Source organism: Loxodonta africana, chromosome 8 (assembly GCF_030014295.1).
Source record: "Loxodonta africana isolate mLoxAfr1 chromosome 8, mLoxAfr1.hap2, whole genome shotgun sequence".
Lineage (NCBI taxonomy): Eukaryota > Metazoa > Chordata > Mammalia > Proboscidea > Elephantidae > Loxodonta > Loxodonta africana.
This window is the reverse complement of record NC_087349.1, coordinates 38266696-38294334: the sequence shown is the minus strand read 5'-3', so window position 1 is coordinate 38294334 and position 27639 is coordinate 38266696. Positions and strand designations below refer to the sequence as shown.

The following is a 27639-nucleotide window of genomic DNA, read 5'->3' as shown; positions in this document are numbered from 1 at the left end:
TGAAAATACCATTTACAAATTTTAAAATATTGTGATAAATGTAGTCAATATAACCAGTTTCCTTTGTAATCCTATATATTCTATTTTATGCATTTAAAAAATTATTCTAAGAGAAGTATAGGCTATAGCAGATTCCCACCAAAGGCTCCACAATGCAAAGAAAAGGTACAATGGCCTTTTCTAAAAGAAGCACAACACAGACAGCAATACCAATGTATATGCTTTTGGCACATGGTTGTCATAACAACTGGAGTTACAGTTATGTGACTACTCATTCCCCCACGCCTACTTTGTCTGGCTTTCTTTGTTCCTCTTTTGTGCCCAGTATAAACTTGAATATCATTCCCCTTATTCATTTTAAGTATCTAGGACTATAGCTCAACTTTTATCAGGCAGGTTGATGATGAAATCAATTTCAATATATAATTTATGGATGGTTCTTACTGCCCAGTTCTACAAAGAACTCTGGGATCCATGTATCAAGGATGGGGTCAGGCCAAGGCAATACTGGGAAGAGGCCACACTTATCTTTTGAAATTCTACCCTCCCCTGAAATTTTCTGTAACCTTTCGCCTTTTTTTCAGTTTTAATACCTTCTTGTCGCCCCAGCACAGTGTATGAAATTAGTCCAAATTAGTTTTGGCAGTAGAACTAGAAGTAGGCTTTTTTCCCCTCTAAATGAATAGATCTTGACACAAAGAACAAAGACTAAAAAAGTATAGGTAATACCTGCACACGTGGGGTCAATATGAGTAGGAATCAACTTGACAGCAGCTAACAACCAGAAGTACTGGAGGAAAATGAGAAGTGATAGCTTACAGGCATTGAGTTTCTTTTTGGCAGTGATAAAAATGTTCTAAAATTGATTGTGGTGATGGTTGTGTAACTCTGTGTATATACTAAAAACCACTTAATTGTACAGTTTAAATGGGTGAATTATACAGTATATGAATTCTATCTCAATAAATCTGTTCTTTAAAAAAAAAAGATCCAGGTAAAATAAAAGTAAACCTTAATACTGTCTCCGAACTTCATTATATCAAGAGGAAAAGAAAGGGGGGATCCCTAGTCAAAGAGAAGACCACTTTAGGGAGACAGTGTGTGGCACAAAGTGATGGAGAAAAAGCAAATGGGAGGGAGAGGTATGTAAAATAGCCTATAGACCTCCCCCTACCCCTGCCAATCACATCCCTCTGAATCCACCAGCTACTCTTTGGAAACACGATGGGGCAGTTCTACTCTGCCCCATAGGATTGCTATGAGTCAGAATTGATTTGACAGCAACGGGGTTTTTTTTTTTTTTTTTTGCTTTGTTTTTGTTTTTTATCTAGTCAGGAGCCCTGGTGGCCTAAGTGGTTAAGAGCTCAGCTGCTAACCAAAAGAGTGGTTTGAATCCACCAGCTCCTCCCTGGAAACCTAATGGGGCAGTTCTACTCTGTTCTATAGGGTCGCTATGAATATAAATCCACTCAACAGCAGTTTTCTGTTTTTTTTTTTTTTAATCTAGTCAACGAGGTCAAAGCCTTTCGTTAGTGGGCCTCAGAAGCAGTGTAACTGTATGTACAAGAAGGAAGTTCTACTGCCTGAGGCAACATGGCCATCAGGCTCTCTCTATTAGGGCCTGCTGGGTGTAATTCTGCCATTTAGCAAGAGTACCCAGACATTCAGGGTGATATTGCACAATACAAAGTTATACACCTACATTTTTTTTTTTATTATTGTGAGTCATTTTACTGAGAAAGTTGTAGTTTTAAATTTCTTTTTTTTGTACTTTAGATGAAGGTTTATAGAACAAACTAGTTTCTCATTAAACAGTTAGTACGCATATTGTTTTATGACAGTGGTTACCAACTCCACGATGTCAACACTCTCCCTTCTTGAACTTTGGGTCCCTATTACCAGCTTTCTTGTCCCTTCCTGCCTTCTAGTCCTTGCCCTGGCCTGTTGTGCCCCTTCAGTCTCATTTTGTTTCATGGGCCTGTTGCATTTTTGGCTGAGTGGTGAAACTTAGGAGTGATTAAGGGTGTCTGGGGGTCATACTCTCAGGGTTTCTCCAGTCTCTGTCAGGCCAGTAAGTCTGGTCTTTTTTTGTGTGTTAGAATTTTGTTCTACATTTTTTCTCCAGCTCTGTCTAGGACCCTCTATTGTATACACCTACAAATTAAAATATATAGCTAAAGTCATTCACACTCTGAGATTTCCAGCACAGCACTTGGGCAGGAATTCAAACTGCTACATTACAATTAAGTTCTGGCCTCACTCATAGTATGGAGCCTATGGGTATAAGGCAGAATATTATGCCTAGGATATAAAAACAAAAAAACAAACTCATTGCTATTGAGTCAATTCCGACTCATAACGACTCTACAGGGCAAAACAGAACTGCCCTGTAGGGTTTCCAAGGAGTGGCTGGTAGATTTGAACTGTCGACCTTTTGGTTAGCAGCCAAGCTCCTAACCACTGCACCACCATGGCTCTACCTAGGACATAGTGTGCTCTTAATCAATATTTGGTAAATGAACTAAATGTATTCAATGGGAAAAGACAGAAGGCAGAGCTTAAGACTTTTTCTAGGATTATATTTTAGGTAATAATCCACCATCAAAGCAAACACTTCTAAGGAGTTATATGCCAGGTATAGTTCTAAGAGCTTTACATATATTAATTCATTTAATTCTCTTCACAAGACAGACACACAGGGTTATTTACAGAGGAAACAGGTGAAGCCCCAAGATCTTGAATCATCTGTCCAAAATCACTTAGTAAACTGTAGACCTGGGAATCAAATCCAAGCTGTTTCAAGAGTCTGATGCCTTCCTTGACCAGTATACCACACTGCCAAATTTGAATAAGGTTTACATTTGTATTGATTATATTGTTTTTAAAATGTAAAACAAACCTATTTTGCAAAGGGGAAGATGGCATAATTACTGGGAGGAGGACCTGTTGGGTAAGGAGTAGCTTTAGTAGGACAGGCTGGGTCTCCCTGGAGGACACAATAGAAGTCAGTGCTTGTACTCCCTCACCAGCTTCAACCACTCTTTGTCCCTCCATTGCCTTTGTGTTCAGACTCAGTTACTAGGTGGATTAAATTTTCTGTTGTTGTTTTAATAAAGGTTGTACTCTACGTGTTTCAGGCCAATTCATGGTGCTTACTAGAGAGCTCTCCTGTAGGAGCTGGAGCCTGTGAAGTGAGGGAAGAATTATTTCATCCTGGAAGGAGCTAGGTTTCATCTCTCAATGGAGTGAAGAGCCAGGCACCTGCTCAGGGTGGGAAGGGCCCAGGCAGTGGCCGGCTGAGGACCTTGGTGTTACTGATGCCCTAAAATGAGGAAAACTCATGTCATTACTCACATTGGCTTGTTATTTTGCCATTAATTCTGTATAATAATTCCGTATAAATAATTCTCCTTGTTTAATATGAAGATTTCCTACCTAATAAGATAACTTTGAGCCAAGGATTTTATTCCAAATGGCTAACCTCATGTAACACCAAACCTATAACAATGATTTATAAAAAAGATTCTCCCGTTCAAGCCTGGCTGCTATTACTGTGCTAGTATAAATTATACTAATAATTATACCACTCCGACTCTTCCTTATATAGTATCATACTGTTAAGGGAGTCCCTGGGTGGTAAAAATGGTTAAGTGCTCAACTACTAGTCGAAAAGTTAGTTTAAACCCACCCAGAGATGCCTTGGGAGACAGGACTGACGATCTGCTTCTGAAAGGTCACATTCTTGAAAAGCCTACGGAACAGTTCTACTCTGCACACATAGGGTTGGAACCAACTCGACAGCAACTAACAACAATGACAACACAAAGTTGATAAAGCAATTTTAAACACTGATTGCGGGAGTGGTGGGCAGGTGTATACAGGGTGGAAAAGAGAGATGAAGAGTTCTTCTAGGGAATATTTTGAAGAGAAAACTACCCTCAAGTAGCAAAAGTGAATGAGCTATAAGAGAGTAGTCTATATTCTATAGAGAGAAGTCTATATATGCTACCCAGATGAAATGAGAAAATTCACCTGTACATTTTATTATGGTCATTCTCTAGTCAAGACTCTGAAGGAAACCATTCCTTAAAACCAGAGGTCTCAATTAAAATAACAAAAACAACTAGAGGAATCAGAGAAGCAGAGAAACATGTCTCCAAAGTAGAAATTTTGCCTCTGTGGTCCCAGAAGTCTGAGAGACCTCTGTGTCAATTACTGTTATTGAAAGACCAATGCTTTCATGGAACACACTATTCTTTTTTTTATATATATATAGTTCTTTAAGTGCAAGTTTACAAATCAAGTCAGCCTCTCATACAAAAATTGATACACACCTTGCTATGTGCTCCTAGTTATTCTCCTCCTAATGAGACAGCACACTCCTCCTCTCCCCCCTATATTCCCCATGTCCACTCAGCCAGCTTCTGTTCCCCTCTGCCTTCTCATCTCCCCTCCAGACAGGAGCTGCCCACATAGTCTGATGTGTCTACTTGAGCCAAGAAGCTCACTCCTCACCAGTATCATTTTCTATCTTATTGTCCAGTCCAATCCCTGTCTGAAGAGTTGGCTTGGGGAATGGTTCCTGTCTTGGGCTAACAGAAGGTCTGGGGACCATAAAACCTCTGGGGTCCTTCTAGTCTCAGTCAGCCCATTAAGTCTGGTTTTTTTATGAGAATTTCAGGTCTGCATCCCACTGCTCTCCTGCTCCATCAGGGATTCTCTGTTGTGTTCCCTGTCAGGTCAGTCATTGGTTGTAGCTGGGCACCACCTAGTTCTTCTGGTCTCCGGCTGATGCAGTCTCTGATTTATGTGGCCCTTTCTGTCTCTTGGGCTCCTGATTACCTTGTGTCCTTGGTGTTCTTCATTCTCCTTTGATCCAGTTGGGTTGAGACCAAGTAATGCATCTTAGGTGGCTGCTTGCTAGCATTTAAGACCCCAGACACCACTCTCCAAAGTGGGATGCAGAATGTTTCCTTAATAGATTTTATTATACCAATTGATCTCATGTTCCCTGAAACCATGGTCCCCAGGCCCCTGCCCTGCTATTCTGGCCTTCAAACCATTTGGTTTATTCAGGAAACATCTTAGCTTTTGGTTTAGTCCAGCTGTGCTGACCTCTCCTGTATTGTGTGTTCTCTTTCCCTTCACCTAAAATAGTTCTTGTCTACTATCTAATTAGTGAATACCGCTCTCTCTTCCTCCCCACCCTCGTAACCATCAAAGAATATTTTCTTCTGTGTTTAAATTACTTCTTGAGTTCTTATAATACAATATTTGTCCTTTTGCAATTGATTAATTTCCCTCAACATAATGCCTTCCAGATTCCTCCATGTTATGAGATGTTTAACGGATTCATCACTGTTCTTAATCACTGCATAATATTCTATTATGTGAATATACCATAATTTTTTTATCCATTCATCTGCTGAAGGGCGCCTTGGTTGCTTCCATCTTTTTGCTATTGTAAACAGTGCTGCAATGAACATGGGTATGCATCTATGTGTTTGTGTAAAGGCTCTTATTTCTCTAGGATATATTCCAGGGAGTGGGAGGAACATACTATTCTTAACGTAAATAAATAAATTTTACAACGGACTGCGACAAAGGAAATTAGCTCAACATTAATGACCAGAAAAAAGGTTGCACTAATAGTAAATACAGCAGTTATTTTCTCAAGAGTTTTCCTTTAATATTTTTATGCTTTAGTAATGAATTCTATTATAACGTCCTTATCATTGATAACCTAAGTACAGAAAGCAATCAAAAGATGCAAGATGGACTGGTTCACATTCTAATAAAGCTCCAAACACAGAACAACAATGGCATTCCTTACCAAAGAACTGGGGCAGAGATGAAGGTGAGAGAATAAGGATGCTATTCTTAACGTAGAGAAGTTTCACAGAACTGCCATTCTTTGTGCCTTTAATGCTCTTGAACTCCCCTAACTTAAGGTGAATTCCCCACCCCAACACACCCTTTGGATGGGGAGTAGAAGGGCTTGGGAGTGGAATGAAAAGACTTACTATACTTTTAAGAAGAAAGGCGGCCTTTCATAGTCTAAAAGCTTCTTCAGGCAAACTGCTCTCACAGATTAGCCTTAATATACTGAATTCTGTGCAAATATAATTAGGTTTTGTTTATAAGACAAGCCTGTATGTGTGTGTGTGTGTGTGTGTGTGTGTTTGCATCTGTGTATGGGGGTGCTAATGTATATGCTGATGAGACAATTTTACTTATATTACCTGTGCAAATTAAAGCAGCCACTTGTCGGTGTATCAAAAAAAATAATGACACACTGTCTGTGGATACATGCCTTAAAGCATCATCTCACACCATTTTTTACACTAAATTAAATGCCTGGCCACTAGCTAAAATCACTGATCACTGAGCTAGTAGGTGTATGCTTTATCATTTCTTTTCATTTCCAGGGCAGCATGACAGTTATTATATTTTATTTCGCTAAGCTTTCTAACTACTTGCTCTATTTTTCATGCTCAAGGTAAACACTGACACCTAAGGAAAAACAAGGTTTTCTCTGATTCTACTAGTCCTCAAGGCTTCAGCTGAAAATTAAATATAGCATTACCATATTGCCAAATTTGGTTTACAGAGCTTTCTCAACTATCATCAAACAACTCTTAGACTTGCCAAGTTTGAGAATTATTTTTATCTTGCATAACATATATGGCAAAAATAATTTTTAAAATGCAGCATGAGGGAAATATTTGACTCCTTTATGCACTTTACAAACAGAGAAGCAAGGTCGACAGTAGTGGTTGAAAGAATCAGATTTGGATTCAGTCTCAGGTTCAAATCCTTTTACTAGATAGGTCACCAAATATATATGACCTTGGGCAAGTGATAATCTCTAGAGCCATGGTTTCCTCATTTTCAAAATGGGATGATACCTACTTCATAAGTTCATAGTACAAAACAAAATTACTCCACATACAGTCAGGAAAACCTGTTCAAGTCTCATGGGAAAAGACAACTAGCAGATCTTAACCGCATGATCCAGGACACTAGATTTATCACCAAAGGTCTTTAAAGCATGAATTATAACTATGCTCAGTGAGGTACAGGAATATATACTCATAACAAGTGAAACATAGGAAGTCTCAGCAGAGAGACGGAAAATAGAAAGAAGAACCAAATGGAAATTTTAGAAAATTTAGAAAAATTCAGTGGCTGAAATAAGAAATCCAATGGATGTATTTAATTGCAGAAAAGGAGAAAGGAAATACAGGAAGGTCAATGAACTTGAAGATAGATCAGAAGCTATCACCTAATCTCACAGAGAGAAAAAACATTGAAAAATAAAATTAACAGAGCCTTAGGGACTCCCAGGACTATTCAAAAAGGTCAAACATACAGGTAGTTAAAATCCCAGAGGGAAAGAAGACAGAGGATGGGGTGAAAACATATTTGAAGAAATATACACATTTTACAGAGAAGAAAACTCAGACACGAAGAGGTTAAAAACCATAAAGTCTCACAGCTTGTAGTATGTGACAAGGCTGAGCGTAAAGCCAGACAGTCTGGCTTCAAAGTCCATACTCTTTACCACTATGGCTATGGCTATACTGTTTCTCTATATAAAGCAGGATTACTTACATGTAGAAAAGGCCATCATGTTTGGTAGAGTGAGGATTAGCGAAAATGAGGGAAACACTCTATGAGATGGACTGAAGCAGTGGCTGCCACAATGAGGTCAAACATACAAGAGATTCTGAGGATGGTGCAGGACTTAGCAATGTTTTGTTCTGTTGTACATAAGGTCGCCATGAGTTGGAGACAACTTGATGGCAACTAAACAACAATACGTAGGTATGTACGTTGGTATGTATGTGTATGTGTGTGTATCATCACGATGTGATATAAATAAAGTTCATAACAATCTTGCCAAGGCAGTTGGACTAACTGGATTTTGGAGGTGGGGAAGGAGAGCTGGTGTCAGACATCTGACAGTCTTCTAGGTGAACTAAATGAGAATATGTATATAAAACTACTAATACAAAGCCTGACACAGCAAACACTCAATAATGCTGCTTCCTTTACCTTAGAGTAGGCTTTGAAGAGCAGAACTGGACTGACCACAACAAATCTGAAGCGAGAGATAAGAGACCATCACAGAGATGGCAAGGATGAGGAGAAACAAATGCATGTTGCCTAGTTCACAGTTGTTTTTTGTTTCATTTTATTTTTCCTATGGCCAGTATATGAGTTTTCAGCCTAACATACTTACACGGCTTAATACAACTTACAGTACATAATTTTGCATTTTGAATGATACCTAATTTTTTTTTTAATATTCTTTGTAATATTCCTTCCTCAAATTACAGGTAGAAAACCAAGGCAAAAGTAGATTAAGTTACTTAGACTTACAGAGCAATTAAAATTCCATTACTGCCTGTAAACTGAATACATTACATCACAGTCACATTTGCTAGCAGACACTTCCAGAAATACAGTTCAATCTACAACTAGGTAAAATGCTACTGCTCAAAATGCCCACCATGCATGCCGGTGCATGGGCGCATGCGCACACGCACACACTCATACCTGCATGGCTTTTCTTCTAAATGTACTCCTAAGAGCAAATCCCCTAAAAGCAAATACCTGTATATTCCTTCCTCCTGATATGGAAGTATTTTAGGTCACTAGCACAATCCAGATTCTCCAGTAGGAAGACTAGCATCTCTTACTTTTAAACATGTCTTGAGACTAGTTAGTACTTTTAGAAAATAAAGTCAGGCCAAACAGAAGCTACTCTTCTCTAGCAAGAAAACTTTTTTTTTTTTTAAAAGGCAGTCCATATTTCACATTCTTTCTATACACACCCCTTCACTCCCACCTCAGTTCCCTGTGGCTGCTTAAAGATAAATGCATTTATTCTACACTCCCCTCAAAAAAGACTATTTGGTCCTATTTTTACATTTAGGAGCTATCTGGTGGAAGGAACAGGTGCACGAGGGGGGACTGCTGATAGAAAAACAGGAAAACGAAGTGTGGAAAAAGTGGTGTAGCTACGTGGAAATTCGTGGTTATCAAGATACGGTGGAGTATAGTTAGAACTACCAGAAGTTGCACTCTTACACACAAGGCAACCTCATGGCTGATACTTTTATTCATTGATATCACCTTGCGTTTGGCTGATCAACTATGTAGCCAGCAGAAAAAGTAATTTTTGACTTTTTTTAACCAACAAAAGCATAATATAACAATGAATTTTTATAACTCTCATCAACCAGGAACAGATTTAGACCTTATGCCCAGAAAAGGTTATGGCTCCCATCCTGTACCCTGAAATAGTACTTAACGTCAAAGCAACGTATTTAAAAAGAAAATACTGCACAGTGATATAACTATAATGAAGTACAGCAATGTTCTTTTTTTTCTATGAGGACTCTTAAAAATAGCATATGTAAATTATTTTAAAAATATATTTCTATATTGCTGCTATGCTAGTGCCCTATTTAGTCTGCCAACTGGGCAGTTCAGTACTACCAGCAACCATAATTCCCTTTCTTTTTACTTCTTCCAACTCAACTTAGTATGTAAAATACTTAATCTTTATAAAATCACATGAATTATTTATTTTGAAGGAGAAAAGTCTTCATTCTAGTTGACAACAGATGTAAAACAATAAAAGGTTTAGGGGCAGAGATTAGAGTGATGTAGCTACAAGCCAAGGAATTCCTGGGGTCACTAGAAGCTCAAAAAGAAAAGAAAGATCCTTCCCTAAAACCTTCAGAGGGAGCACGGCCCCTCTGATATCTTGATTTTGGACTTCTAGCCCCTAAAACTGTGAGAGAATAAATTTGTTTTAAGACACTAAGTTTGTGGAGCTTTGTTCCAGCAACCATAGACTACTAATAATACAGATGCTGAGTGCCTGGTCTACCCAGATGGAGGTATGGTTCTGGAGCTCGGAAGAAATCTGGACTCAAGCTACAGGTTTGGGAGTCATATTGGTAGTTTAATCAAGAAAAGTGGGTGATGGACTAAAAAAGTAAAGTGCAAAAAAAAAAAAGTTCAAATGCAGAAGTGCAAGCAAATAGCAACATATTAAAGTAGAATAAAGGCCGAGGAAACAACTAAACAAACTGAAGTCAAAAAGGTAAGAAGAGAGAGTGGTAGGTGATAAGGTAAAGGGATGAGCTTTGAGAGGTGACAGAAGCCATGCAGACAGTGCAGTGATAAAACACCTGAGGAAAGTTTGAGTTCAGCAACTGGGAAGTCCCTGGAAACCTTAGTGAGCTCTGCTTCAGGAGAATGGATGGTTTATGCAGAAACCAGCTTTCCCAGTCATGACACAGTGTGCATAAACATACATATACACACACACACACACACACATACACACATACTGTGGAGATGTGAGCCTGTTTGCAGGCTGAGGAGAAGAAATTAATATACATAAGAAAGTTGATCAGTGACAACACAAGCTATTGAAGGAGGCAGGAGTGACCACCAAGAGCAGAGCTGGAAGCTTTGTTCTTGAAAATACGTCAGGATGCTTTTTGCTTCCACTCAGGAATGAAGTAGTTAAGGATGAGTAAATAGATACATAAACTTAGAGGTACAATGAGGAAATTCATGTCTGATAGCCTGTATGAACAGAAGAGGAGGAGGTAAGCATAGGGAGGCACTCAGGTGACGAAGTGTGGTAAAGGTTGTTGTTACGTGCCTTTGAGTCAGTTCCGACTCATAGCAGCCCTGTGTGCCACAGAATGAAACACTACCCAGTCCTGAGCCATCCTTACAATCATTGTTATACTTGAGCCCATTGTTGCAGCCACTGTGTCAATCCACTTCATTTAGGGTCTTCCTCTTTTCTGCTGACCCTGTACTTTACCAAGCATGATATCCTTCCTCAGGGACTGTTCCCTCCTCACAACATGTCCAAGGTATACAAGACGCAATCTCACTATCCTTGCTAATAAGGAGCATTCTGTTTGTACTTCTTCCAAGACAGATTTGTTCGTTCTTTTGGCAGTCCATGGTATATTCAATATTCTTTGCCAATGCCACAATTCAAAGGCATCAATTCTTCTGTGGTCTTCTGTATTCACTATCCAGCTTTCACATGCATATTATGTGACTGAAAATACCATGGCTTGGGTCAGGCACACCTGATGTCAAGGTGGCCTCTTTGCTTTTCAACACTTTAAAGAGGTCCTTTGCAGCAGATTTACCCAATGCAATGACGCTTTTCATTTCTTGACTGCTGCTTCCATGGGTATTGATTGTGGATCCAAGTAAAACGAAATCCTTGACAACTTCAATCTTTTCTCCGTTTATCATGATGTGGCTTATTAGTCCAGTTGTGAGGATTTTTCTTTTCTTTATGTTGAGGTGCAATCCCTACTGAAGGCTGTGGTCTTTGATCTTCATTAGTAAGTTCTTCAAGTCCTGTACACTTTCAGGAAGCAAGGTTGTGTCATCTGCATAATGCAGGTTGCTAATGAGTCTGCCTCCAATCCTGATGCCCCCTTCTTCTTTATATAGTCCAGTTTCTTGGATTATTTGCTCAGCATACAGATTGAATAGGTATGGTGAAAGGATACAACCCTGACACACACCTTTCCTGACTTTAAACCATGAAGTTCTGTCCGAACAGCTGCCTCTTGATCTATGCACAGGTTCCTCATGAGTGCAATTAAGTGTTCTGGAATTCCCATTCTTCTCAATGTTATCCATAATTTCTTATGATCCACACAGTCGAATGCCTCTGCACAGGTAAACATCCTTCTGGTATTCTCTGCTTTCAGCCAGGTTCCATCTGACCTCAGCAATGATATCCCTGATTCCACCTCCTCTTCTGAATTTGGCCTGAATTTCTGGCAGTTCCCTGTTGATATACTGCTGCAATCACTTTTGAATGATCTTCAGCAAAATTTTGCTTGCATGTGATATTAATGATATTGTTAGATAATTTCTGCATTTGACTGGATCATCTGTCTTGGGAATAGGCATAAATATGGACCTCTTCCAGTCAGTTGGCCAGGTAGCTGTCTTCCAAATATCTTGGCATAGACAAGTGAGCACTTGTCTATTCCCCAAAAGTAGTTATTTAGGGTTAATCAGGGAAGGGGTTCTAAATATCATCCTCTGCCTAGGAAATCTTGAATACCCAGAGATCTTGACTAGAGAATACTGAGTTCCACTGGATTAGAAAGAGCTTTATTATTTACACGTGCAGTGATTTAGAAATCAACAGGCATCTCCCAGTCAATATGCTGATTGGGAAATCTCTAGTTAAGAGATTACAGTTGGGTCAGCCAAAAGTTTGTTAGCATTATTTAAATCCCATCTAATATTTGTACCTATTATTTTACAACACTTATTTTGGCCATACTATGGGTCAGCCTCCCATTATTTAAACTATATCCTGTCCATTAATTGACTTGAAGTCTTCAAGATTATGTCACAAGAGGTGTTTTTAAGACATTATTGATTTCTTAAAATTTCTCTTTTCTTCATGTTAGCCCATTTTTAACTCACTTCCCTAGAAGTCAAATTACTTACAAAGTCCAAGCTGTCTCTTTGGGATTCAGCAACTATTCCACGGCCCAGCCAGATGGCACAGTTCCCAAAGCACCTATACTCAGACTCTCCCTTGGCGTGCAGCTCTCTGTGCACATGACTGGCTCCCGCTGGAATGTGAACTCCTTTAGAAAAGAGACCAGGCCTTTTCAGCTTTCTAGTCCCTCAACGGCCAGTACAGGGACTTGCCCATTGTAGCTATTCAAGAAATACTTGATAAACTGAGTATTGTTCTCCTCCTACTTATAGTATTCTTTCAATATTGGAATAAATATTTATCTAACGTTCAGTCTATCTGTGATGGCCCTTCCCATTTTATTATGCCTACACTCTTATATATCCTGCTCCAAACACAGCCTCTGTAAGAATTCTTGAGTGTCCCACAGAATCAACCCCTCCTTTGTACCACCACATTCATTTACAACAACATGTATTATTCTGCATCATAATGATTTGTTTTTACTGCCTCTTTCCTTTCAATCGCTATGAGCTTCATCAATGGAAGAACCCCATCTTATTTATCAGTATACTTACTACCTGGCACAATGTCTAGTACACAGAAAGTAAGTACTCAATACATGTTTGTTGAATGAATAGTATTTATTTCCTTATAATCTAATAAGTCCTCATGCAGCTGATAAAAGTATTAATCAGTATTTGTTTCTAAATCAAACAGCAACACTTAAAACATAGTATTTTCTTTATGAAATTTATTTTCTAAATTTCCTCATGAACTCTGTGAGGCAGGCAGATTCACTTTATTTCCAACCTTATATTACAAATCAAAAAATCATCTACAAAAACATGGGTGACTAGCTCCAATCCGTATCAACTTCTATAATCATATTTACAATAATGACACTAAATTTCCAACTTGTATTGCTTGAAAGAAGTACAGCCAGAATGCTCATTAGAAGCCACGAGGCAAGACTTCTTCTCAAGTACTTTGGACATGTTAACAGGAGGGGTCAGTCCCTGGAGAAAGACATCACGCTTGGTAAAACAGAGGGTCAGTGAAAAAGAGGAAGACCCTCTAGTAGATGGATTGATACTGTGGCTGCACCGATGGGCTCAAGCATAACAATTGTGAGGATGGTGCAATACCGGGCAGTGTTCTGTCGTACATAGGGTCACTGCGAGTTGGAACCAACTCAATGGCACCTAACAACAACATGCACTTATATACAATACTGTAGAAAAATGATTTTTTACTTAACATATTTTGAGGTGATTTTTCATACATAGAAACATATTCTTTTTTTAAGAAATAGCAAGCTCTACATAATATATTTCAGTGTATTACTGAAAAAGAATAAATTATTTTAAAATAATGCAATTAAAACTACCAATGTTTGGTATGTTATTTCATATGTTAGTTCTTAAAGATGTAATATGCACCACATAAATCTTACATGATAAAATATCATAAAAGGGGCACCAAGTTAACAGATTTTTGGCTTCCATTTACATCTACATAGAACCACAAAGATTTCATTAAATCTTTTGGATTGATACCATTTACCCTAATTTAAAGCAATAAGCACAGCAGAAATTTAAAAATCATTAGTACTTTTGGGAAATGGAATGAGATGCTAGAAACAAAATTTTTTGCAAACTTAAAAAAAAAAAACTTAGCTAGTGTAAACTGATGTCAGTTCCTATGGTCTCAGTAGAAACTAGACTGACATTATCAGCTGCTTCTGAAGCATCAAGTTGCAAGGAATCAAAAAAGAAAACAGGTTGGAAGAATGTATGTATTCATCAAAGATAAAAGATCAGAATTCAATGTAAAATTTTAATCATGTCTTTTTATCAATTGCCTCATTACCTTTTTACTGTGCAGGAATTTTATTATGAAAAAAGTTTTATTTTGAAAAAGAAACACATACAAATATTTTTACTGAAAGTCTATTATGTGCCAAGACCTTCTTCAGGGTGTTTTATTTACGTTACCTCATTTAATTTTAACTACCTTATAAGTATCTTTTCATAAGTATGATTCCAAAATCCATGTCCTTTTCAAACTACTATGCATTTAGTTTTAAAAATTAGCAGAAAAATATGAAATTAATTTAAATGCAACACACAAAAAAGTTTATTTGGGGTTTCTTCAAACCTATAAATTTGCTTTGCTGATATGCATAGAATGCTGTAATGTGTAATCAATTTTAATTTTTCTGGCCATGTAAGAGCTAAAAAATGAAGATAATTCATCTTTTAGAATGGAGTATTTTTCATTTAAAGGAACTTTACGGCACTAACCCTTAATATCATACCACCCAAACAGAGACATAACCCTGTTCTTCATTTTCAGAATCAAGCCAAAAAATCAAATTAGGAAAAAAAAAAAAAAAAAAATTGTTCAATCAAGTTGCCCATTCAGCACTAAAACTTCAAACTTAAACAATTCGGTATTTTTCACAAAGCTGTCTTACAATCACAGATTAACAGACAATTATGCATTTTCATCCAATGAAAGTTATGGAAGACACCAAAAGAAGAGTCTCTGATTCTTTCTTTTCTAAGTAAACAGGAACTTTTACAAAAAGCTTTTTAGTTATAAAAGCAGTACATGCTCTTTATAAAAAAGAAAAGGGGGAAATAAAAAAAAAAAATTAAAGCAGCTCAGAGAAATATAAAAATGTACATCGTCCTTATTCTTTCCTGGTTTCTTCACCCAGGAGAAGTCGTTGTTAACAGTTCACTGGAAATTTTTAAATAATGTTCTCTTACATATGTGTTTACTATTTACCTACACAGCTTTATCTTTACATAAATGCTCTCTTAGTATTTGCAGTTTTACATTTTACTTTTTTTATTTAAAATACATCTTAGACACCTCTCTCACAGGACATATAGAATCATTCATTGGTTTCCATGGCTGTGTAGTATTCATTTTATGTGCACATCTCAATTCGTTTTACCCCTACTGAGGTTGATTTAGGCTACTTCCAGTTTTTTGTTATTATAAAAAATGATGCCCTAAACTGCCATGAACTCTCCTATAAAGACTTTGTGAAATTATAATATATTACTTTACATGACTTGAGGTCCAGAAGATAACTCAAAATATTGAGGAAATACAGCAAACCTCAACAAGATCCAATAAGCCAATCAATTATAATGAACCAGGAGATTGTGAGAAAATAATTCTCAGTACTTCAGCTAATTATCTGAGGATGAAATTTCCAAACATTTCTTAAAAGGCAGATAAAGCTAAAATCATAGAACTAGGCCTCAGCAACCAAAATGCAATCTGTGGTCAGTTAATATTGAGAAAACATTTTTTTTTTTTCTTAAACAAGAATGCCAATTGCAAGAAACTTTAAAATCCCAGCTAGAAGGATAAGAAGAGATAGTAAATTAAAAATTCCAGAAGAACTAGCTTACCATATGATAGTCTTCAGTGTATTTATCCAGTACTATTAAGTTCTGGTATTCGATAAACTGGCCTAATTCTAATGACTAAAAGGCTTGGTTTCAAAAGTTAAAGAACACTTTGTCTTGCTCCTCTGTAAATTTCTCTTGATCCCAATTAATTACTTTCAAGTTAAAAGGTTCTCATACTTTGGAATTTTCAAACATTAGTAAGGATTTAGAGAACAAAGATCTACCCAAAAGTACTAACAGTAACCAACAAGGAAAAAAAAAGGTTTCCTGAATTTGAAAATAAATAGACAGATGACAATGCAAAGAAGCACGGAGATTAAATATGTGTATTACATACACTGGTGGTGCAGTGGTTAAGAGCTCGGCTACTAATGAAAAGGTCAGCAGTTTGAATCTCTCTTTGGAAACCCTACGGGACAGTTCTACTCTGACCTATAGGTTCTCTGTGAGTTGGAATCGACTCGACAGCAACAGGTTTGGTTGGTTTTATGTTTACAGTTTAGGTTTTAATTACAATTTTTCTCCAGTAATTCTAACATGTTTTGAGCCAGAGTATTATTTTCTTGCCCTCTAGGATACAAGAATGAAATTACTAATGAGAAAATGAAGTCTCTCCTGCACATCTTGAAAGAAAGAAGAAAAGGTTTCTCTCTACTCTGTATAAACTGGCTGACATTATAATTCCTCTAACTGCAACCCCAGACCTGCCCTTAGAACTACATAACACATCGGGGAAGGCCACAGATCAGAAATACTTGCATTCGTTATTGCTGATTTAGTCACTCAACTTGACTTAGGCAAGTTGTTTCCCTCCCCAAGTCTTGCTTTCCTAACCTGAACAAGTAATTACTACCTTATATGGTTTACTGTGTGCAGATTAGTGCAAATTAATTGAGATAAGGAATGCAAATGGCCTAAATCTGTGCCAGTGACAGTTAATCGTATCTGATTATGAAGGAGTGATTATTACTTTCAGCATATATCTCACACTACAACCAAAGGGAAATCCATAACCATTCTCTAAACATTTCCTGTAGATTTCTGCATTTATTCATGTTATTTCCACAATCATGGAGCCCTAGTGGCACAGTAGTTAAGTACTTGGCTGCTAACCGAAAGGTCAGTGGTTCGAACCCGCCAGTTGCTCCACAAGGGAAAGATGAGACAGTCTGCGTCTGGAAAGATGAGACAGTCTGCGTCTGTAAAGACTACAGCCTTGGACACCTTATGAGGAAGTTCTACTCTGTCCTACAGGGTCACTATGAGGTGGAGTTGACTCAACAGCAATGGGCTTTTCTACAATCGACATCTTCTTCCCCCATCATTACCTAATGAAGTCTTATTCTTTCAACACTTTCTTTACCAGTCTCTTTCCAAACCTCTCTTATCAGAAGTCCTATACTATCGGCCTTTGTGTTCCCATAATACTTTTACTTGGCCTTAGAGCTACATGTCCTTGTCATAACTTTCTCCTTAGATTTTAACCTCATGGAAAGAACAGTCTTACTTTGTAACCTCTTCAATATTTCCCACAGAAAAGGCAAAACTATCTACTGAACTGAATGTTTAAGTAGACGATGTATGCTCTTCTGAGGTAGGTACTCACTAATAAAAATCTGAAAAAGTGTATCAGCTCCCAGTATACTTGTTCATTTGGTCCACACTCTGCTGAATTTGGCAGATATGTTATCACTGTGTTTTGGAATTATAATTGTTTCTTAGTTTTGCTGTTGGTATGACCTTTGCCCATTTTTTCATTATTATGTATTTATTTGTGGAATGGGTTTCGAGAAAGGAATTGGAATAAACACACCTTTAATCCATCACCATTTACCAGAAGTCCTGCCTTATTTTCTCAATAAATCAATACAATCTACATATATTAACTCGAATATTTCTCATTTCAGCATGCAAGTCTCATGATTTAAAAATTATTTGATTCTAAAGCTAAGAGTAACTGAACAACCTAGCTGTCACTTCACCATAATTCCCATTTGCACTTTAAAATGCTACTACCAATCCAACTATAATCAATTATAATATGGAAACATGTATTAAATATGGAATACATGAAAGTCCAAAGCACTGAAAAACAGCCAAAGGCTAAAAAAGAATAATACTCCTTTAACCCATTGAAAAGATTACTGTACCTCAAAGAAAATAAAAAGATGGAGGTGGACAGTAATCACCAGAATGTTATTATCCTGTAACAATGTTAATCTATGTAATTTGACTTGAGTAAGAAGTTTACAGAATGATAGTATGATGTAGCACACCAATTAGAAGGAGCGTAAGCTTTATCTTTCACTATTATTCTATTTCATGAGGGAGCTTACAGTAGTAAGTAATTTACTATTGCCATTAACCTGATCTGGGCCTGTTATTATCAGAAGCTGCAAACTCTGCTAAAGTAAAAATTCTAATCTTTTCATGTGAGTTGATATCCATTAGGGATCATGTTAAAACCACCAACCTCGTTTCAGTAGATACCTTATCTCACATAAAGAATGTTGCTAGACCTAAAGTGTCACTGGTTTACCTCTAAATGATCCAGCCCTTTCAGGAAACTGGGTGTAGTTTTAATAAAATGGGACTCATAAGTTTTTATTACATTTATAATGAATGCTTTTCCTTTTTATAGGCCCTTTGAAGGAGCAATTTAGTTTCTCCATTAAAACATGACTTTATATCCTTCACATTTCTCAGGTTTCAATTTTATGTTGCTACCACTCTAAATACAAATGCAGATACTGAAGTTTTAATAAAGGTACAGAGTTATTTTTACTGACATGTAGAGGATGCAAGTTTACAACATTTTCAGAAAAAGTAGAGAATATTAAAATGTCTTTCTAATCCAATTCCTTCTATACCTTTTCCAACAGGCAAAACTTCTCAAAACGAATCAATGGTCATATCAAGGTACATAACATATTTAGGCATTAATAAAGCAGAAGTCATGATTTTGCCTTTTCTCAGAACAAGATATAATAAAATCTTTTTAAGTCATCATATTGGCATATTGGAAAATACAACACTGCTCAATTTTACTTGGTGGATCGTTAATCAGTCTCTTTATTATACCTAGCACATCATATAAAATTTTCAGACATACTGGCCTTATTTACACCATAGAAGTCTAATTCAAGCCCAACAGCAGGAATTATTACAAATGAACTAAAGTTAGCTGCAGGACATTTTTTACTTGCCCAACTAAAAAAAACCATTGCTGTTAAGTCAATTCCAACTCATAGTGACTCATTATATACCATGTCCTATGTAAAGAGCTGATATTAAAAGAACGACTAAGGCCATTATTTCTGTCCATGAAGAACCTACTATCTGCTGGAGGGAAGGGAGAAATAGACACATAAACAACTATAATGCATTGTGATATGGCAATAATAGAATCTCTATCTATAATACATAATTCAGAGCAGTAACGGGAGCTCTAAGTAAGGAGAAACCAACTCCATTGAGAACAGAAAAGAACTTCCATGGAGGTAAGGTTTTATCTGGGACTTCAAAAATGACTAGGAGTTCACCAAACAGATAAAAAATCAAAAGGCACTGCAAACAGTATTATGAATAAGTCTACACACACAGCTGTTAGTAAAATTTAGTACTCTTGCACCAATTAATGTTTTAATTCTTTAGTCTCAACAAAACTACACTGCTATACTGAAAAATGAATGTTTTCCCTATGTACTTGTAGACTAAGTCTTCCAAAATCACATCTATTTATACCATCTTGATTTCCATATCTGCCTATTACAATGTTGGGAACAATTGTTACCTGTTCTTCCAAGAAATCAATATGAGAACTCCAGTATCCCACGCATATCCTTGGAGGACCCAAAGGCCACTTTTTAGCACAAACAAGTCATTAAATGGAGATACAGAGTAGGCCTATATCCTACAGCTATATAATGAAAATCAATGTGTTCCTCAACCAACATTTATCACAGCAGATTCACAGACAATTGCTTCAATCTCAGAAATCCAATCTCTAAGCAATTTTTGGAGAATTACCCACAATTTACACAATCCAAGTGAAAAACCCAATAGTAATCTTGGAACACAGCCTTTGAAGAGCAGCTTCTTCATTTGACTAAACACACTTCAAATGTTGTGATAAATACATCACTGATGAGATGAAGCAGGATTTTCATTCATCAACCCTCAAAAACCAAATGCAGGATTGGCGTTTCCTTTAATATCAGATTATTGGCTCCATGGTCCCTATCTTGGCAGAAAAACTCAGTGCCACTAAAATCTATTAATGGAACTTAAATTTGTCTGGGAAAGAGAGCTGTTAACTGGAGTGCTGGCACCTAAGTCCACAATTCTCTGATGGCAATTTTCAAGAATCAAAAATAACTGCACTTGTCATGCACTCATAGCTTCCCATCATGTAGAATTCATTGTTACAGAAGTGTCTTCCTTTCTCCCGTAGAGGCCTATCATTTAAACTGATCTACTCCAAACACACCCAACGGGGCAAAGATGAGTGTCCTCACAGTTAGTTTCACTCATGAACCCAGCCAGCAATTCAAGTGCCTCTACTTTGTTCTAGGTTGCTGCGCTCTAATGATCGACAGTAGAGAGGATATGTAGAATTGACTCTTCACAGAGACTAGCTGAAACAGTGCTAAAATATAACATCAAAGGAAAATATTATCCAAGCAAGAAGGGAATTTGGGGAAATGGACTACTTCTCTTCAGTTCTCTTTAGGAACAGGATAAAGAGATAATAAGCAATTTTACTCTATGAATTCTAGTTGACCCCATACTGATCGATTAGTAGAATACCAACTGAGATGAGTGTGCATGGGATATTGTGCATTTGTAGACAGCTAGTCCCGTGAACTCCATTCTATAAAATGGTGGACAGAAACAAGTAAGTAAGCAAACACACAAGCAAAAAAACCTAAGGGTGTCTATCACGTTGGGAGACCAAGCTTAATAGTTGGGAGTTAGCTTCCTACCTCAAACTAGCAATGCTGAGAATTATGGAAAGTAATCTAGCTCTTTGCAAAAAATCACCTGATATCTAGAAAATCAGAAGTGAAAATTAAAACTCCCCAAACTAGGAAATTTTAGTAACTGAATTATATATTCAGAAACCTATAGCAGAAAAAAAGAAAATGTCTAAGCTTTAAAGAGATGGTATTTCATTTGAGATGAACTGATTCTTGAAAAAATCCTTCCATAAAAAGAGCTTAATCATCATACTAGTCAAAGCACAGTTTTAAAGAAAAAGAAAAGTAATATTTGGGAGAAAGTACAGTAAGATTATATTACATTAAAAGGAATCTGTGATGTTAAACAGTTAAAACTAGAAGATCAAAGACACCAAGGAATTAGATCCATACTGTTACTTGTTCTGCCTCTGTCACTAGGTTAAATCATTTACCTTTGACTTCCTCATCTCCATTTTCTGGAACTAGAGACATGGGTTTGATACAGAGAACCATAATACTAAAAGGACCTTTAGAATATCATGCTGAACAATGTAATCCCAACAAGATAGCTCTCGGTTGCCTGAAAAATTACTGAAATCTAAAATTCCTCTTAGAAAACATTTCCATCTTTTGGGACCATTATATTGGTTACCCCTGTAAGAACTCTGTTAGGAATATGTTTGAAATGGTTGCTTTAATAATACAAAGGGTATACACACTACAGAACTGCAGAATAGAATAGTCATGCCCTTAAAGTCTAACCATCCCAATCTAGACTAAGATTGGGAAAGGAAATATATCTCACTTTGCAATAGGTATCTATCACTTTTTATAGTATCTGCATTCTAAAATTATTATTCAAAAATAGTACCATTTCTCTGGTGGATGAGAAATTATTACGTCCTGTCCAAGAATTTTTCAGTGTGTGAGACAAATCCTGCTGTGAGTAGTTTAGAAAACATTTCCAAAAGCCCACAGTGCTCACTAATGCAAATGTCTCAAGAGAGACATCTACCTTTAAAATGCAATTTACAATCCCTTCTGTTTAAATAAACTACAACATGAAACGCAAGGCATAAAATAAAAATCTCAGTTTATAATAAATCCCAGCACATACAGTCTCTTCTGCGTTATAACATAGGAAAAAATAGCTCTGATTGAAATATAACATTCTGTAGAATTTTCTTTGCATACTGAGCAAGCAATAAATGCTGATGGATTAATGTATATTTAGACATATAAAGTAGCTATATCTGATATTACAGTGATCGATAAGGTCCCATTTCCCATGAGAAATCTATAATACTCACTTTGCTATTTCAACTACAAGCTAAATTAAAAAATAAAAAGCTTTTTGAACACCACCTACATGCAGGTATCATGCTGAGTATTTCTACGTAATAAATCATTTAGTCTTCACAACAGCCTGTGAGGTATGTGTTATGACCCCATTTTAAAGATAAACTCAGGCTCAGGAGTTAACTGACCTACCTGAAGTCACAACTGCTGGAATCCCTCCAGGAAAAAATGTTTTTAACATCAGAATTATGTAAGTTGATATTATTTCCTCATATAAATAAAATTATAATATGGGGTTAGAATCCTTACCAGAGGCCTGACGCTAAGAGTCTGGATAAATAAAACAGCATGTTTAATCAACTATTTTATAGACCATGAAACATATACCTATAAATTTTATACTGTATTCTGAGATATCTTGAGTTAATCTAAAAAATGGTAATAATCTACATACGATTCTATTTAGATTCCCTTTCAAAAGTTCCTGCCTAAGTACAACTGCCTTCCAAAAGCATACCTGGCTTATTTTTATGAAAGCAAGTAAGAGGAAAAAGGAAAAAGAAACCTCAAGAACACAGAATTTTGAAGGGTTCTGGCATGGAGATTTTGAGAGTCAAATATTAAACAGAAGGGTTCTGTGCACCTCTAAGCAATGAAGTTCCTAGATGACGTAAGAGAACAGGCAATATAAACAAATAATCATAATATAATACACATTAAAACCAAAAAACCAAACCTGTTGTCCTTGAGTCAATTCTGGGTCATAGCAATCCTATAGGACAGAGTAGAACTGCCCCATAAGGTTTTCGAGGAACCACTGGTGAATTCCAACTGCCCACCTTTTGGTCAGCAGTCGTACCAGTATGTAAGAAGACAAGACTTCAGAGGAGATTCTAGTAAAAACTTATTAATTCTTGGTGGCTTTTTAAGAAAAAAAAGCTTTATATATATATATATTTTTTTTTAACCCAGTCTCATTTTCTCAAATTTCCCTCAAGCAAATTATGTAGGTGCTCCAGTGTCTAAACTGCCATACCAGCAGCAGCCACATGTGCCGCTTGTGTTTTGCTGACATGCAAAATCTTATAAGCCAATCTTCAATGGCACCAAATTTTCCTTGTTTTGATCTCTCATTATGATTCCCTCCCAATGTTAAAAAAAGAAAAAGACAAACTTTAAAGCTTTGACTTCATTGATGGCAAATCCCAAAGGTAAAAAATCAACATAATCATAATCAAGTCTCTGTCTCAGCTAAAAGTCCTAGAAGAGACCTTTTTTTGGTCTAGTCCTTGCTTGAGATTTGTAGCTGGAAGGTTTATGTTTCTCTTTGGAGGGTGTTTTAGGACATACGGTGTAACTTTATAGTATCGAGAATGAATTCGTTTTCATAAATACATAAACCTCATATCTCAAATGAGTACAGCCCTTCAGAGTATTTTTACCTGGAATGCTATATATTTATTTCAGGGGCACTGTCATTACCACGATCACTTTTAGAACTTCTCTTTGGGGACTGCTGCAGAGCCAATTTACCAGTGTCCCAAGGAAATCAGTCCTGCAGAATTCCACATGACATTATACGTAAAAGGTCTCATTTACTACCAAATGTATCTTTTCCTCTCTCCTTCCATCTTTACCTTTTTGATTTGATTTCATGAATAAAATTTACAAACTAACCATGGAGTATAAAAATAACAAATAACATTAAATAACAATAAACAGCACAGCAGCTTCACACACTAAAAAGAGATCAAATCAGAAGTTGTGGCCCATATATTTTTCTCCTGCTCTCCTCCCTGTCGGCTGCTGCTGCTCTGGAGCTGAGTCTCATCCTAAACAGAGTTCCATCGGGAAGCCCGTGGGAACAGGTCAAGGCTGTTGATGAGGGAAGCCTTCTTTGATTCACATCAGGAACGAGATTAGCTGGGGCGAGTTCATTTGTGCCCTGTTCGCACTAAGTGCCATTATATAGCAACTTGAGCGAAACTGGCTGTGAGCTTTCCAACATCATCTAGAAGTACAATCACTCTAGCAGAGGGCTGCCTATACAGCTCCAGAGCCCAGTGCATACAATTAAAACAGACTACAATCCACAGTGTCAATCTCCAAAGACAACCTGATGACCCCCAATCTGTTTTCCTAACAATACACCAGACTGCTTTAAAACTACCTTGTATACTATCTTATTCTTACACAATTGTGGGGGAAAAATATCTATAAACTCCTTCAAATATCACTACTAGTAAAGTCCAGAGGTTTTTCATTACACTAGATCCTGGTAGCTTTAACTTAGGTCTATTTTCTCTCTATCCACTCAAAAGAAATAAACAAAAAATACATTTCTTTTAATGTCTCTTCATGCAAGTTAGTCCCCACCTACCTTTCCAGTTCTAAGCTACATAAGTCCAGGCTTGCCAACTAATCTTCCAGCCCTTCAATTAGTTCTCCAAAGTCAGCATTTCAGACTGCAATAAAGGTCTCTGTATATGTTCTTTGAGCGGATAGTGACCCAATCACTGGCTCTCATCTTCATATCCCAGGCAAAGGAACAATAAAATATGGCAAAACAAAATAAATAATAAGCTTCATTAGGGGTGGCAATTCCTAAAGTGTCACTCTCAGACTCCAGATGGGCACAAGTATACACTTCAAATAAGGAGAAAAAAGAAGACCCACAGTTGCCATTTACTTCTCTTCAACTCTCTTTCTGAATTAAGAAAAAGAACATATAGATATACATATATAAATTATCACGGAAATCCATTCTGTGATTTAACCTTGGGGGTGTCTCTTCCTCCTTTGGGATATATTATGTAAAACAAAACTTTCTGGAGTTTCCCACCCCTCATTTCGTAGCAGCCATTTGAAAACCATTATTAGGACACAGTTCTGGGCTGAAGTATACTTAAAGCATCACTAGCAATAAAACATCTACCACCAGTCTGTCAGCTTGTTCACCATGGTGAATTGTGAGCTGTTATGATGCTGGAAGCTATGCCATTGGTATTTCAAATATCAGCAGGGTGACCCATCGTGGAAAGGTTTCAGAGGAGATTCCAGGCTAAGACAGGCTAGGAAGAAGGGCCTGGTGGTCTACTTCTGAAAATTAGCCAATGAGAACTCTATAGATCACAACAGAATATTGTCTGATATAGTATTAGAAGATGAGCTCCCTGGGTTGGAAGGTACTCAAAATAAATAGTGGCCACAACAATGGACTCGAGCATAACAACCATCATGAAGATGGTACAAGACCAGACAACGTTTTGTTCTATTGTACATGGGGTCGCCATAAGTCAGAGCCAACTTGACGGCAACTAACAACATCAATAAAATATACCTTGGAGGCCGTACAGCTATACCTTGGTAAACAAGCACTTGGGCTTTAAAATTGGGCTGCCTGGGTTTGAAATCTCAGCTCAGTCACCAGTTAAGTCATCTTTGTGCCTCAGTTTCCTCATGGGACACCAACGTTTTCACAGTGTCGTAAGGAGAATTAATTGAATGATGTACATAAACCACTCACTGATGTCCCTGGAATACCAACCGTAAGAGCCCGATTAATGTTAGTCATTATTACGCTAACTTCTAAGTCATTGCTCAGCCTTATCATTTCCAGACCTCAAATATATCTTATAAGATACAGGAACAACCAATTAATTCTGAGCAAAAGATTGAGACTTTCCATTTTAAGAGCTTAATTTTACTCCAGCAGCCTTTTGGTTTGTCCTCAAAATTAACTTTTCATTCTCTGCAATTCCAAGAGCTACCACTGCTTAATCCATTTCTATAGCACTCCATCGTTACGGTACCCATCGCTTTACAAATATGTCTTCCTCCTACTAATCTCAGCTCAAAGGACCTCTTACCAAATCAACTATTATTAGCCTTCAAGTCTCAATTCTTCCCGTTTTCAGTCCTCAATCAGGAAGTAATAGCCTCAAACAGAGTCCCTTATGAAGCTCTATATATTAATACTATCACTCGTGCTTGGTTTTAAAGGCTCATAGCAAAACATTCATTCTGACCATATCCAATTTGTTGATATTTTAACAAGATTCTCTCAGGTGATTAATCATTCAGGAAAAGAACAATACAGTAAAAATTTTATTGACATGGTTTTATTTAATATTTTTCATAGGCCACATTATGGCAATGGTGAAAGCTAGAAAGATTCTGTACATAACGTAGCTCATTATTGATTAGAATTCCAAAATCAAAGCAATCTATTAATAACCCCTTTAAATTATTTCATTTTGTGGCTGAATTACCACACTGAATCTTACTCATTTAATTATGCACTGGCCCAGACAACTGACATTTTTACTGGCAGGTTATGGAGTGTTTGTTAAAGCTATGAAGTCTAATTGCAAAAGCCTTCTTTCAGAGGCTCGCAAAGGGTGGAAAAGAGCTAGAAAATTACTTCCCTGGTGCCAAAGGAGAGTTATAAAATGAATAAAACAAATAGAGTGAAATCAGATGAGTGACACATGTGGAGGAGATTTATAGTACGCAGGGATGGGAGGACAGGCACAGAACAGATGAGAAAACAGAAAGGTTTGCCTGGTGCTACCCTTTGGGTCTTTGCGGAAAATGTTATTAACATATTTACTTTCTTTTCTTCAGTGGTGTTGGCTGCAACTGAAGTTTCATGGCTGCTAATATGTTATCATTACTCAAATAATTAAACTGGGCAGCAATATATTTTTTTAATTAGCTATCTCAAAGTAAGTACCATTATAATTATCTAATTATCCTTTGAGGGAGCTTATGCACAAATGCTTTAAACATTCACTATCTTACTACCATGGGTGCTTGCTCCATTTTTATAGTTTAAAACTAATAGCATTTAAGAAATACAGTGAAGAGAACCTAAAGATAGCAATTTATTTATATCTTCAAAATTTGAAAACAATTTTCCAGAAAATAAGAATTTACTTATTACATTTAAGCGCAAAAGTGAAAATGTATTTTCGGCCAATAAAATTGGCAAAACTAATACTCATTTTCAATTTATTCACATGCCAATAAAGCCTAAAGGTATTATAGCCTAAATGCCAAACATTTAGCAATATTCAATCAATAAGATTGCTTAGCTAGATAAATAATTACCGCCTTTTCTAGGATGAGATGCCCTTCTATAATAATACACAGTATGGTTTAATTAGCCTTAAAGAGCGAACGACTTTTTAAAAGACGTTAACTGTTAAATTAGTCTCTTAAATGCATGTTCACCTGATTACTCCTAGCAATAAGTAAAACAGTATTTGAACTGTAAAGTAACTTTCCTTCATTACTCTTTATTGTACGAACAAGTAAAATATCAAGAACCTGTCCAACATAGGAAGATGAAACACTTACAGGTAGACCTGAGGGCTTGGGTCAAGTAGAGAAAAATATTCTTGGTCTCCAGGCCCATGCCTATCAGCCCTGTTCCAAT

The 27639-nt window shown here is 36.9% G+C and overlaps 1 protein-coding gene across 21 annotated transcripts in view; it reads right to left on the bottom strand.

Annotated features, from left to right (window-relative positions):
• Positions 1-27639, bottom strand: part of IMMP2L (inner mitochondrial membrane peptidase subunit 2) — a 1024913-nt gene that overhangs the window by 550022 nt on the left and 447252 nt on the right. Inside the window, exon 5 of one of the 21 annotated variants that reach the window (XM_064289811.1) lies at positions 6-27639. The exons of 19 other annotated variants lie outside the window; for them this stretch is intronic. In XM_064289811.1, the coding sequence (XP_064145881.1) occupies positions 27523-27639 (117 nt within the window). In that variant the 3' untranslated portion in view covers positions 6-27522. Of the gene's footprint in view, positions 1-5 lie in introns of those variants that run through there. One more of the 21 variants, XM_064289813.1, reaches the window with a different exon arrangement.